The sequence below is a fragment of the Vicugna pacos genome, chromosome 18 (assembly GCF_048564905.1).
Source record: "Vicugna pacos chromosome 18, VicPac4, whole genome shotgun sequence".
In the NCBI taxonomy this organism is placed as follows: Eukaryota; Metazoa; Chordata; class Mammalia; order Artiodactyla; family Camelidae; genus Vicugna; species Vicugna pacos.
The window spans coordinates 40,086,453-40,100,643 of NC_133004.1; the positions used below are offsets into that span (position 1 = coordinate 40,086,453).

General features: G+C 46.4%; 1 protein-coding gene across 11 annotated transcripts in view; it reads right to left on the reverse strand.

Annotated features, from left to right (window-relative positions):
* Positions 1-14,191, reverse strand: part of CUX1 (cut like homeobox 1) — a 352,302-nt gene that overhangs the window by 128,576 nt on the left and 209,535 nt on the right. For all 11 annotated transcript variants that reach the window (XM_072943159.1, XM_072943158.1, XM_072943157.1 and 8 more), the window contains exon 5: positions 3,018-3,155. In XM_072943159.1, coding sequence (XP_072799260.1) covers positions 3,018-3,155 — 138 coding nt within the window. The remainder of the gene's footprint in view (positions 1-3,017; positions 3,156-14,191) is intronic.

Here is a 14,191-nt window from a genome sequence, read left to right on the forward strand (position 1 = left end):
ACTCTGGGAGGCAGGGCCGTCCCCAGAAAGCCCAGGTCCCCCATCACCAAGCACAGGTTCATGGCAGTCACTTCAGTGACTCAAAATGGGAACATGAGGGCAGATGCAATGAACAGAGTAGGGTCCTAACTCAGACCCGTGGGTGGCTCTGGGACAGGACTGCTCCGCCTGGTCCCCCTCAGGCACCCCCACAGCACCGAGCGGGCCAGACGGTCCCCAGCAGAGTGCTGTGGTCCCAGGTCTGAGGACAGTGGAGCTCCTGGGACCGCACCTGCCCTGCCCCAGGCCATCCTGCAGAGGGCAAGGCCGAGCTTCTCAGTGGTCCCAGTGCCTGCCACAGGTCGGGGCTCAGGAAACGGCCAAGGTGCGAGTGAACACAGGAGCCAAGGCCGGGCTACAGGGTGAGGTCCAGACAGGGCAGTGACAACAGGGCCCCGGGCTCCTGTGGCAACACCGCCTGCCAGTCTCTGCCGAGTAAGCACCTGGGCTGGTGGCCCTTGTTCCTTCAGGCTGTGGCTCACGTCCGCTTCCACTCCCCGCGCTGCACAGACACGCTGGGCGAGGCAGGAGCACGTCAGCCGGGCGTTCATACCCACGTGGCTCAGTGGATAAAAGCTAAATGCCCTTTTGTTGAGAAAAGCAATGGCCCTTTCCATGAAATGGTACCAGAGGGTTCTCCTCAGAGGAGGAGAGAGGGATTAAGACCAGTGACCCTGGCCAGGCATCTGAGGGAGGCGGGGGTGGGAGGGGGCTTCGGCCTTTCGGGCTGGTCGCGTGGGGCCTGGGAGAAATGCCCTGGGAGCACAGTGGTTAGCGACACACGTTCCTCCCCAGCCAGAGAGGTGGGGCTGAAACCAGGCAGGAGTGGAACACTTCCAGAACGGACACCAGGACAGGTCACCTCCGGAAACGCCTGCACGTTCTTTTAACTGGATAGTCTGCATGACAGTCAGGTACAGCATGTCTGCCCTTAATGACGGGGTGGAAACATCTGGACGGCTCTTAGACGCCCGGCCTCACTGCAGTGGGCTTCTCAGTGGGACCCCATCTGTGCTCCTTCCAGGGGGGTCGGAGGCACTGCCTGGGGGCCCCTTTGCCAGGGAGAGCCGCTCAGGGGGCCAGGGGCCAACTTGTCTTGGAGCCTCCAGCACCTGGGCCCCCTTCACTCATCTTGAAATGGGGTGGGGGGAGAATTAGAGCACGTGAGAGAGAAATTCCTGTCCTGCTCCAATGTTTTGGCAATCCACACTACAGCTGTGGCAAATAAAACAAGTGGTGTGCGTGCTAACACTTTCAAATCAAAATCCTTTTTTCTAGTGTGAAGAAAAGAGAGGAAAACGCTATTTCTTCTGGAGGCTGGGAAAATCTGTAAAGATACCAATAAAGAAAAAGGGTAGGGGGTGATTTCTAGAAAGAAACCCACAGTGCTCAGTAAGAGCCGTGGATACTGACTGCCTCGCCCGCATCTCTAATCCTGCAACAGCCCTACGCTGTTAGCGGGAGAATCCCCGACACCCTGCATCCAAGAAAACCAGGCTTTAACGACGTGACCGTGCGCTCAAGGTCGCACGGCGAAGTTGTGGCAAGAAAGGGGCCCGGTCAGGTCTGCCGGCCTCTGGAGCCTTTGTTCTTGAGTCTTTGACTCTATTTAAAAATTCCCATCCAGTGAGGCCTTTGGGGAGGAAATGGCCCCACTCCCAGTTATGGCTGCTCACTGGTAAACTGGCCCTGGGGCACCGACCAGGCAGGTGGGAGAGGGCGACCTGGTGGAGCCCTTGGTCCACCCACACCGCCCTCCTGCCCTCCAACAAAACCAGCCAAACTGAAGGAAACCCAAACGGTGGATCTGTCACTGGAGTAAGATGCCAGAGGTCACTGGAAGGAAGCAACAGGCAGAGCCTTTGTGGGCAGTGCTGCAATAAAGGCAGAGGGTACACCTCCGTGGCTTCTTTGTCCCCTGCACCCCTGGCCAGAGCCACACCCTGCTAGGGGGAGGGAGCACTTCTCTCACTGCACCCCGCCTCTGAAGTCCCACACCGGGCTCCCCAGCGGCCCAAACCGTTCCCCGAGTCCCACAAGCTCACCACTTCCTGTGGGGCCAGACTGAGGTGGTGTTCCCCCCGGGAGGGGCCGCCCTCACGGCTCAGGCCCCGACCTTCCCGCCTCTTCCTGGGTCCTTTCCGCAGACCACCCCGAGGACGCCTTCTAAACTCTTTCCCAAGTAATTCCTTCTCTGGCCTCGGAGCTTATACAGAAGGCCGCTCAAGGGAAGCCCCCTCCCCGCCCCGCCGGCAGTTTGTTCTCCTCTCTGTCGCCTTCCTCCCCCCGACCCCAAACAAAACCAAACAGGCCACTTCTACGTGGACCTGGCTGAAAACCCTGCAGTGGCGGTCAGATGGGGTTGTGATTTTTCTTCACGACAAGGCAGCCACGAGGCTCCTGACTGGGACCTGTCTGGATTGGAGGTGTGGGAGAAATGTCTTTGTTCTTCCCTGACAGGGAAAGCCAGGCAACCTTTGCCCTCTCTCCTTGATGATGGCTGGACAACCACACTAAAAGGCTGTTTTGTTTTCCTTCGTGAAATTCATCATGAGGAGGGTGCCGCCAACAAGGACGTGGGGTGCTTAAGCATGGGGATGTGAAAGCTGCATCTAAAGTCTTAATGTATCGGCAGCAATTATTAAATGACTTACTGCGTGTTGATCACAAGCTGGTTCTCTGACAGGTGTCACCCGCAGGCAACGCATCCGTCTTTTAAAAGGCTGATCCTATCATGTGATGATTCAGGAAGGATTGGTCCCGTCGGGCAGGCAATAAAGTCGTATGTACTTATTGCGCAGAGGAGAAGTCTGCCTTCTCAACAGCTAAGCATCATCATCACCTCTCTTTAACGACGCTGACTCTTGCCCCACCCTGACTTTCTGACAGTCAGAGCTAGTCCCAGCAGTACAGGGAAGGCAATTAAAAAGAAAGAAAGAGAAAGCCCAAAGCAAAGAACAAATACATCTTCCACCAACCTTGATTTTTCACTTCGGCAAATTCCTTGTTGTATTCTTCAAGAGTTTCCCTAAGTTTCTGGTTCTCTGTTTCAATGTCGTGCAGGCGCTGCACTTTGAGCTGGAGCTGCTGCCCGAGGTCCAGAGCCGGGACGGGATCTGCACGAGAGGGAGACATGTCATCCCACTGGGGACACAGATGAGCCACCTTCCTGGCCTCACAGAGGCTCAGAGCTGGTCTCGTGGCTCCCAGGGAATTAGCTCCCCTGGGGATCGTGGCCGGATGGATGGGGCGCTTCTCCGTGGCTGCTAAGGGATGTGCACACAGACCCACCCAGGGTCCCCTGTGCATGAAAAGGGGCAGGCTCCCTGGGATCTGCCCATCGCTTGGGCCTGGTATGACACTGGAGAGATTTTCCGTTCCCTGATCTAACTGATAGGAAGAGAGATACACATGGCAGCAGTGAGGGGAGGACCCAGGAAAATCACTCGTCACCTAGAACCACACTCGGAGGAGGCAGCGAACGCGAAGATGCTGTAAGCCTCAAGTTTCCAATAATTCTTAGGAAGTTGGAAATCACACCTGACACCTGGAAAGCGTCCAGCTGTCACAGAACACTTTTACGGACATTTTCTTGTTTGAGCCTCGGGACAGTCCTGGGAGACAGTTGTGAGACGCGGACCATGTTCCTTCCACAGAAGGGGAAACTCAAGCTGAGGGAGGTGGGGTGGTGTGCCCAGGACTCCTGGCTGGTTAGTGGGCAGAGAGAACTCGACCCCAAGTCTGTGAGATCAAGTGACCATCCTTCCAAAGAGGAAGGTGCCCCGAGGGGGCAGGCTCTGTATCAGGACACTCTATTCAGCACAGGACCACTCTCCAACACGATCCTCCTTTACTAATGAAGGATGCTTAGGAGTCAGCCAGGGCTTAACAGCTAGTGAGCTGAAGATGGGAGAGCCCCACGTTTTTGCCCTGGGTTGGGGGGGTTCTGCCTTTCCCCAGAGGCACAGCTGGTGGCCCAGCCACTGTGACTCGTCGTGGGCCAGTGGGCCACTCAGCGAGGAGGCCACCACACACCTGGTTATAACACAACCAGCAGGAGAGCGACACCTGGGCCAGTTACGAGAGGCCCTGCAGCCAGCTCAACGTGCCGTCCACCATCGGATTTATGGACGAATCTGAGCGTAAAATAGGAGACTGCGGACACGGGGTTTACAGTACTGGTGAGGCCTTTGCCTTTACCATTAATTCAGCCCAAAGTGGAGAGACACTAAATGTTCTTCTGGCATCAATTCGGTCTTTATTTTTATTTCTCCTGCCTGAAAGGCACTTACTGTCCCCCTGCCGGGCACCAGTGGGCCACTTCCTCTAGGACCCTCGGGCCCCGCTGGGGTAGAAGCATCCGCGAGTCTGCTGGGCTTAGAAAAGATCACGGAAGATATTTCTGGTATGGACGCCAGCCTCACTTGTGAGACGGCTGCAAGGATTTAGTCTCCGGCTGAGGAATGCTAAACACCGAGCCCAGTGGATCAACAAGGGTATATGTTCAAGAGTTCACTTAATTTCTAAACACCAGAGCCAGTCATTTTTCAGACCACCCTTGGTTCCTGGAAACGAGGCCTCGGTCCACCGGGTCTCGGTTGGCGCGTCCGCCAGGAGCCAGGACCGCCCTGAGATGCCAGCATCTTCGCGGGGTTTACAGAAGGCAGGCACCGGGGTGCGTGCAGCACAGTGTTTAACCCCAACACCATCCGTCACGTGAAATCCCGGCCGCGGGGCACTGATTCTGTGCGCATGTACAGCTCATGGCTGCATCACTGCCTTCTCACTGGTGGTTTCTCAGTATTATTTTTATCAGTGTTAAAATATTTATATTAAATTCGATTTCAAAAGCTATTTTGGGGAGATGGTTCCTTGTAAGTAGGAGCAGTAATAACACTAAAGAGTGAACATCCTCAGAACATTCTGGGTGCAGTTTTTTTTTTTTAATCTCAGTGTCCCCTGGATATCTTCCCACTCCCCACCCCCTGACCTCTCCTGCTATGGCCTCGTGCTGGACAAATGGCCTGAAGGAGGTAACAGACAGTATGCCCATGGTCCCCTCCACGTCGAATGACAACTTGAACTTGAAAGAGAGGTCAGGGAAGCATTGACAAGAAGGAGAACCCCTGTGCGTGTATAACATTCTATTAATCTTCTCTCGTGTAAGTTTCCTGGCACAGTTGCCAGTACAAAATGGTATTTTTAAAGAGCTAAGCTAGTATACTGCCCGTCATCCCTAAAACTTCAGTTGACAACTTTTCCAGGCCATTCCTTTTTAGAGGCCGGGACCCATTGTGTCTGCTTCGAATAAAATATAGTTTCCCTCGTTCGATTCAGCAAGGAATTCAGTGACATATAAAAAATAACACGCACATTATCAAGCGAATGGTAACTAGGCCCTTTAGACAAATTTTCAAAGCATTATATTGTAAATGAAAACTCTGGCAATCTCATAATTATTCATTATGGCATGTATATTTAATTTAACACGATTAAAGGTTAATGCTTCAGTAGCAGAGCTGGTCACAGAATAAAGAATGAACTGAATGTTCAAACATCTCTATGCATTAAACTTCAAACTTTACTACAGTACAGCTGAATGACTCACTGCCTACAGCATTTGAATACTGTTTTGGATTATGTAAAAGGCATTGCTAAAATACCTCTTAGGCTTAATTTTTATTACTTGTATTAAAGGAACAGCTAATTACCACATGACAATATAATGACTCTAGCATGTTTGGGCTAGAGACCAAAACAATGAATTTCGGCATGCCAAACCCCAGCCTGCATGTTAATCTTGGGGAAATCATAGCTTTTTGTCTTGTTAATGATTTCCAATGCCATTTAAACCCCACACAAGTATTGTTAGGTCTTATTCTGAACGTCACAAGCCTCCGATCTCAGCAGCTCAATTAGGGAATTGTCTGGGGGAGGCAAGGGCACACACCCATATGTGGAACAGGAACACGCGAAATCCGGCAACCCATCTTCCCTGCCACCTCCAAGTCAACGCACTTTCTTGCCAGTGCCATCCACCAACGTGACAGACTTGCAAAGTGTTTTACAATCACCTAATAGTTCATTCCTAAAACACTCTTTGAGGTATTCTAGAGCTCATTATGCAACAAAGGACGCAAAGAACGTTAGTTATAACAAACAATACAGTCACCTGTATTTATTCAGCACGGTCTCTGAAGTACATGTAACATTATCTCGTTAATTCCAGCCATCACGGCCAGAGGTCGGGGGAGGGGGCTCTGCCATGTGTCAGGTGCTGGCATCTCACCCAGGGACGGTGGGGGGAGAAGTCGGCCAGGCAAACAGGTGCGCCAAAGTCTAATTAAGATTTCTGCTTCCTGAACCAGCAGCCAACTAAATTATATTGTCTCTTCAAGTTCTACTATAACAAGTATTCCCTAAGCATCTATCCACTCTGGGTAAGACCTGAGTGAGGCACTGGGACAGACACTCAGCCAAGTCAGCTGGGACCAGCCTCAGAGCAGAGATAAACCATGTTCACAAATAAGGTAAAGCAAGAAGGGCCAGATGAGAAACTGGGAAAGGGAGTTTTTTTTTTTTTTTTTTTTAAAGAGGAGACAGAGTTTAGACCTGTGAAGAGGAGACAGTGGGGCAGTCAGTCCATGTGGAAGAAACAGCAGGTAGGGGAGCAAGAAGCAGGGAAGAGGCAAACACAGAGAAAGAACAGTTCTGCCTGACTGCCGGCACCCACACCCACATCTTAGGACATCAGGGCTGTTCTAGGTGCTGGGGGAACAGTGGTGAACAGGACAAATTCCTTGACATTCTACTGATGTGAGGGAGACAAAGACAAAGAGCAAAACCAAACAAAACAGAACACTTTCAGTACTGCCACATGAGAAAACAAGGTGTGGAGAATGGGGGCTGGGTGCTGGAGACAGACAGACAGGGAGGGCCTCCAAGGAGGTGACACTAGGATTGAGATCTGGATGTCGAAGAGGAGAGAAGGTGAAGACACATGGCAGAGGGCTCAGCAGTGCAAAGGTCCAGAGGTGGGAGTGAGCGTGGCAGATATGAGGCACAGAGAGAAGCTGGTGAGGTACAATGAAGGGAAGCGAAAGCAGCAAAGGACAAGTGGTCAGAGGGGGAAGCCTGTGCTCAATGATTTAAAGAAAAAGATGAACACAATTAAGGAGAGAAATAGAAGATATAAAGAAGAATCAAACTGAATTTCAGAGCTGACAACACAGTGTGTGAGGTGCCCTGTTGCACAGCAAGTAATGCAACAGTCTCTTAAAAATACAGTGTCTGAAGTCAGCTAGAGGACCGAGTTTGGATTCAGTTCTACTCCTGATGGGAAAAACCATCAGAGAACAGGACTCTTGCAAGATGAGCCACTGGGGCATGGGAAGAAAACTGCAGTGGTCTAAACCACAGAGAGGTTTGTTGGTTTTCTAGTTGCAAAGTATTTAAGAGTTTTAAGCTTAAAGATGAGTTATACAATTTTCTTTTAAAAAGCTAAGTGTTCCAAATTAGCTGTCCTGTTCTGTGATGGCAGATGGCTATCAGTAATGTGCTGCCTGGCAGACATTTAGGAAAAAAATAAACACATAATCTATGTCTTTGAAGTAAATGTGATGTTTTAATACTTAGTGGGAGGGAAAAAAACTACATCTTGAATGAAACTCATCTACAGTGACAGCATTCTAAAAGTGGGTATTTGGACACGTTCCAATCATCATACAAACTTACAGGCAAAGAAAACATTCTCCACAAAAATGTTTCCATGCCTCAGATCATAAGAGAGGGAGGACAGCACAATGGTTTACAGTGTGGGCCGGACGGCATACGATCGAATCCCAGTGCTGCCACTTACTGGTTGTGCAACCTTACTTAGTATCTCTGTATCTCACTTCCATCATGTATAAATTGGGCAAAAGAATTGGTTCTATACCATGAGGTTGTTGTGAAGATCAACTAAGATAAGATGTGTATACACTTAGGAAACTGCCAGGCACGGAGTTGATACTCAATAAATGTTACCTATTATCAACCAACTCCAGCCTGATGAAATCTTTACCAAAAGGAGTTTCAAATCAGTTGTTAATAATATAAAAAATACAGTATCTCCTGACTAGTTAGGAAGAAGAATCAAAGCCCAGGGTAAACAGAAATTACCTAGCTGAATTTTAACTAATATTTTCTTATAACTGGTAGGCAGGTTTCAAAAATATGAACCATCTTTTTGAAAAATTAACTAATAATGTACTGCTTTGGTTTGGATCTACGTATCTTTGTGAGTTATCTTTTCCAGTCACTAATGACAGCCACTAAAACCAAGAACAAAACTAACAAAACTTGGAGATTTCCACTTCTAGCCATGATAGATTAACTGGTAGTGGACTTGCCCTCTGGCCATGAACAAGTAGAATATCAGGCAATCTATACAAAACAACCGTTTACAGATATTGGACAGCCAGGCGAGCAGGATGAGAGGTGATCTCCGAGAGGAGGGAAACAAATAAGGTGAGCCCTGTGACCACCCTGACTTTCTGGGAAACACTTTCTAGCAGCAGCACAGGGGAAGGGGGAGCCCAGGCAGATAGGTTTCTTGGGTTGAGAAGACAGAGATCAGAAGATCGGGAGGCTGAGGTACCCGGGATTTACAGGGCAGAGCACTGGGAAGGAGGGAGATATGAAGAGAAAGAGTTAAAGAAATCTGCAGAGGAGTAACCTAAAGTCAGTTGCTAAAAAATGAGGTGCGCATATGCACACAGGGTGAAGCTCCACCAGGCTGGGCAAGAAACCACAAGGAAGGTCTAAGCAAACGACTCCCAGAGGTTGCAGAGTGTTGGTTGCAACCAGCCAGGGAAGAGAGACTCACTGAATAGCCAGGGCATTCAGTAGAGACACCAGAGAGCCACACCAGAGTGGAGGGTTAAGCCAATCCTAAAGACAAGACTAGTCTAGACCCCCGCCCCCCGCAAAGCTTAAAAACATGTCTGAGAATAATTGAGTTGATCTGCAAGTAATTTAACTACCTATCCAAACAAATTTCAACACTTTTAAGAAAGACAACAAAATGCAGTTAATAATTACAATGTCCAACATCCAATCAAAAGTCACTAGACATGCAAGGAAGCAGGATAATAAGGGGGGAAAGATCAGTGAATAAAAACAGAACCAGAAATGACAAGAAATAAAGGGAGTAGTTGACAAAGACTAAAACAGCAATTATAAACATGCTCAAGGATTTAAAGAAAAACATGAGGAGAGAAATAGAAGCTATAAAGAATCAGATGGAATTCTAGAGCTTAAAATACAGTATCTGAAATGAAAAAAAATTCCCTAGATTGGCTTAAACAGATTAGATACTGCAAACTAAAAAAGCTCAGAGAACTCAAAGACATAGTCACAGAAACTGTCTAAAAAGAAGCACAGAGAAGAGGCTAAAAAAAAAGTTACTAAAATTCCAACCTGTGAAACAAGACCAAGCAATCTAACACACATGTCCCAGAAAGGGGCAAGGGATGTATCTGAAGGAATAGTACAAATTTGGTGAAAGCTTTAAGCCCCCAAATCCAAGAAACTCAACAAAATCCAAGCAGAACAAACACAAAGAAAGCCAACAAGCATAATCAGATTGCTGAAAGAAGAATAAAAAGAAAATCTCAAAAGCCAGAGAAAAGAAGACCCACATAGGGGAGGAAAGATGAGGCTGAGGGAGACCTCCTGACAGAAGCCAAGTCCTGACAGAGAAGACAGGAATGAAACCTGCCAACACACAGTTTTATACCCGACAAAACATATCCTTCAAAAATGTGGGTGAGACAGACGCTTTCTGTTACTGTTTTATGATGAACGGAAGCTGGCAGAATTCATTGCCAGCATACCTACACTGGAAGATATGTTAAAGGAGATGCTCCCGACTGAGAGAAACTGATGATGGAAAACTGGATGGACACAAAGGAATAAACACCACCAGAAATGGTAAATATATGGGTAAAAATAAAATACTACTTTTCTCATTTTTAATTTCTTTAAAAGATAATTGACTATTTAAAAGCAAAACTACAACAATGGATTGTAAGGGCATAACATATGTAGAAATAAAATGAATAACAATACACAAAGGACAGGAAGGAGAAAAATGAAAGTGTACTGTAAGACTGTAAGATTCTTACATTGTATGAAGTGGTGTAATGTTATTTGATGGTGTAGTGTGGTAAAGATGCTTAATGTGAAACTCAGAGTAATCACTAAGAAAATAAAACAAAGAGTTATAGCTAATAAGATAATTTGGGAGATAAAATAAGATCACAAAAAATAAGCAAAATAAAGCAAGAAAGACACACAAAAACCAAGACAAGTAGAAAGCAAACAGTAAGATGGCAGGCTTAAACCTCTTTATCCATATTTACATGAAACATAAAAGCTCTAAAGTTTCACTTAAAAGGCAGATTGTCAGACTAGATTTAAAAAACACGACATAGCTGTTTATAAGAAACATAACTTAAATAAAACAACAGAGATAGGTTAACAGGAAACGATATAACTTGAACACAGTAATCAAAAACTCTCAGCAAACTAGGAATATAAGGGAATTTTCCCAACCTTTTAAACCCCTACAGCTAATATCATACTTAATGGTGAAAGACTGAATGATTTCCCTAAGGTTGGGACCAGCACAAGGGTATTTGCTTTTTCTACTTCTATTCAACATTGTACTGGAGGTCCTGGCCAGAAAAAAAGGAAGAAAAAGAAATATATGACGTTACAGATTGGAAGTCAATATGGATATAAGAAACTTGAATAAAACAATCAATTTGACCTGTTATTCACAGAATATTCCCATCCAACAACTGTAAAGTACATAATCTCTTCAAGGGCACAAGGAACACTCAGGATAGAACATTCTGTGGAATCTCCAAAAATACTTTCACAACTAGTAAGTAAGTTTTAAAAGGTCACAAAGATAATATTATTATATAAAAATCTATCATATTTCTATTTAAAAGCAACAAAGAATTGGAAAAGAAAATTACAAAAAAACCCATTCACTACAGCATCCAGAAACATGACCCACTGAGGGATAAACTGAACACAGTATGTGCCAGGCTTGTAGGCTGAAAACTATAAAATACCACTGAGGGAAATTAAAGAAGACATAAAGAAATATACCATGTTTGGACTGGAAGAATCAATAGTGTTGAGCTGTCAATTTTCCTCAAATTGATCTATAGATATAGTGAAATCCAGATCAAAATCCTGGCAGGCTTGTTTGTAAAAATTGACAAGTCAAGTCTAAAATTTACACAGAAACTAAATTAGCCAAAACAAGTTCGAAAAAGAAGACCAAAGATAAAGGACTTATACCACCTGATTTCAAGACTGATTATAAAGCTACAAGAATCAAGATAGTATGATATTAGTGTAAGGACAGACATACAGATCAATTAAATAAAATAAAAGGTCCAGAGAAAAACCCTTCACACATACACCATCCATTAATTTTCAATGAAACTCAACCCTTACCTCACACCATACATAAAAATTAACTCAAAATGTATCATAGGCCCACCTAAAAGGAAAGGATAAAACTATACAACTTCACTAAAAAAACATACAGGAGAAAAAAAATGTATGACCTTGGACTAGGCAATGATTTCTTAGAACATAAAAGGCAAGAACCAATAGAAGAAAAAAATTAATAAACTGGACTTTATTAAATTGAAAAACTGCTCTTCAAATGACAAGGAACTGGGAGAAAATAGTTTCAGTGCATACATTTGACAAAGGACTTGTATCTGGAATATATAAAAACTATAATTCAATAGTAAGCCAAACAACCCGTTAAAAAAAAATGGACAAAAGATTCAAACAGACACTTTAGAAGTGAAGATCTATGAAGGTCCAAAAGCACACGAAAAAATATTCAGCATCATTAGTCATCAAAAAAATGCAAGTTAAAACAATGAAATATGCTTTACATTCATATAACGTCTAAAATTGAAAAGACTGACAACACCGAATGGTGGAATAAGACACAGAGTAACTGGAACTCCCACGTGGATTTGGGCGGGGGGGGGGCAGTGAATGGCTGGCTATGAATGGTTTAGATATTCTCATAGTAGTAACAAATGGAAACAATCCAAATGTCCATCACCATGTGGATGGGTAAGCAAATTGCTATATATCCACCCGGTGGAATACCTCTCCCCAGTAAATGTGGATGAACAAACCCCAGCACGCCACGCTGAGTGAAGGAAGCCAGACGCGAGACAGTACCTACCCAAGGGCTCCATTTATGCGAAATTCCAGAAATGACAAATCTAATCTAATCTAGACTGACAGAAAGCAGATCAGAGGTTGCTGGAGTTTGGGATCGTAAGGGAACTTTCAAGGTGGTAGAAATGTTCTGTATCTTGGTTGTATGGTTGACCACACTGTCAAATTGTACACTTAAACTAGATGTGTGTTATATGTAAATTATGCCTCAGTGAGGTTGATTTTGAAATGTAAATTTTTAGTGAGAGCAAAGCTTTTTTTGTACTGCTAATAAAATGTAAATTTTAAGTCTTTTCTAGTCTTCCACATCCTTTAATTCTGCTTTTAGTGTATGATTTGCAATATATTTCATATAGTACTGTAATGACCCATGTACATCATTTAAATAAATAAGTTAACAGTTTATATTGGGAGTACAATTTTGAAGTTTTTTTTACTGTTGGGGGACATGAACAAAAGGAGCTCAAAGACCACTGACCTGGACCCATGGGCTGCTGTGCAAAGGAGGGACAGAGGAGGTGGGGTAAATTTGGCGAGAGGTAACGGAGACTTGGATGAGGGGTGGCTGACAGGACGAATGGTGGAATTCAGGGTATATTCTGAAGTCTGGGTTAGCAGACTTATTGATAGACTGGCTGTAAGGTGGAGGGAGGGAAAGAAATTCAGGGCGTCACCTGACTTTGTGGCTTAACCAACTGTGTGAAAGGTGATGACATTTACCTCCGGGGTGGGGGTGGGGGCATCAGCTGCTGTCTGGGATCACGTGGAGTTTGAGAGCCTTGCAGACATCAGAGTCGCCCAGGAGAGAAGGTAAATGGAGAAGAGAAAGGGCCGAGGCGAGTCCCAGGGCATCCCACACTTGGAGTCCTGCAGAAGGAGTGCAGGTCTGAGGAGGAGGGGAACCAGGGGGGAGGTGAGTTCAGTGGACAAAGCGACTCAGAGGAGAGAGCAGCCAGTGGGGGTGCTGCAAGGCTGAGAAGTGGGGTTTCTGATTCTGTTGGGGCCGTGGGATGCTGGGGATGCTTCCCTATACGTTGTGAGGACTGCAAAGCCTAACGTCCCAAGACCCTAGCCTGCACGTGCACGGAGCCCCCGCCACCGGCCAGAGGGTGGATGTGCCCCCGTGAGCGCCATCCCCGAGATGACATCAGAGCACGGCAGACGCTCCTTTTCGCCAGGGCACTCTAGGCTAATGTAATCATACGATTACATAATTAACCCAGCTGTCTCATTAAGAAAATCAACTGGAATTCAGGGCATAATTAGTCATACAGCAATTAGCATGCTGATGCACAAGTGATGAGAAGCTGTCTAGATAGCGAGTGTGCCAGGACCACCCCAGTCACCGCAAAGCGGGGAAGAGGCGACAACTGGCCCCCTACTCTTCATTGAGGCTCCCCAGTCATCTCCAGTGAGTTTTCACGCTGGTCGGGGGGCAGGGATAGGGGTCCAGAGGGAGAGCCCTGCAGATGGGGCGGCAAGCAACACAGATGCACATCTGGTCAGGTCAGCCTTTCTTTAAAATGTGTGTAGCTACTTCCTCAGCCTGCAAACACTTGGTGCAGAAAATGGAGCAGCTTCTTAGGTCCCAAGTTTGTTTTAAGTAACTGGCCGAGGAGGGTGGACAGGCTGCCTCCCTGTCTGGGTTGCAGTTACCCCAGCACTGGGCTGAGCGTGACTGTCCCCTGTCCCCAGAGGCTGCTTCGGACCAGCTCTGGTCCCACAGCCCAGCTTGGGGATCGGAGGGCATCTGCACCCAGTTTCATCCCACCGATGCAGCCCAGGTTCCTCTTCTGTCCCATTTTAGTGCTGGTGGTTGAGTCTCAAGTGTGAAGGAAGATGTTTCAGGAAGGTAAACTAAAAAACATGCAAAAGGACTCCT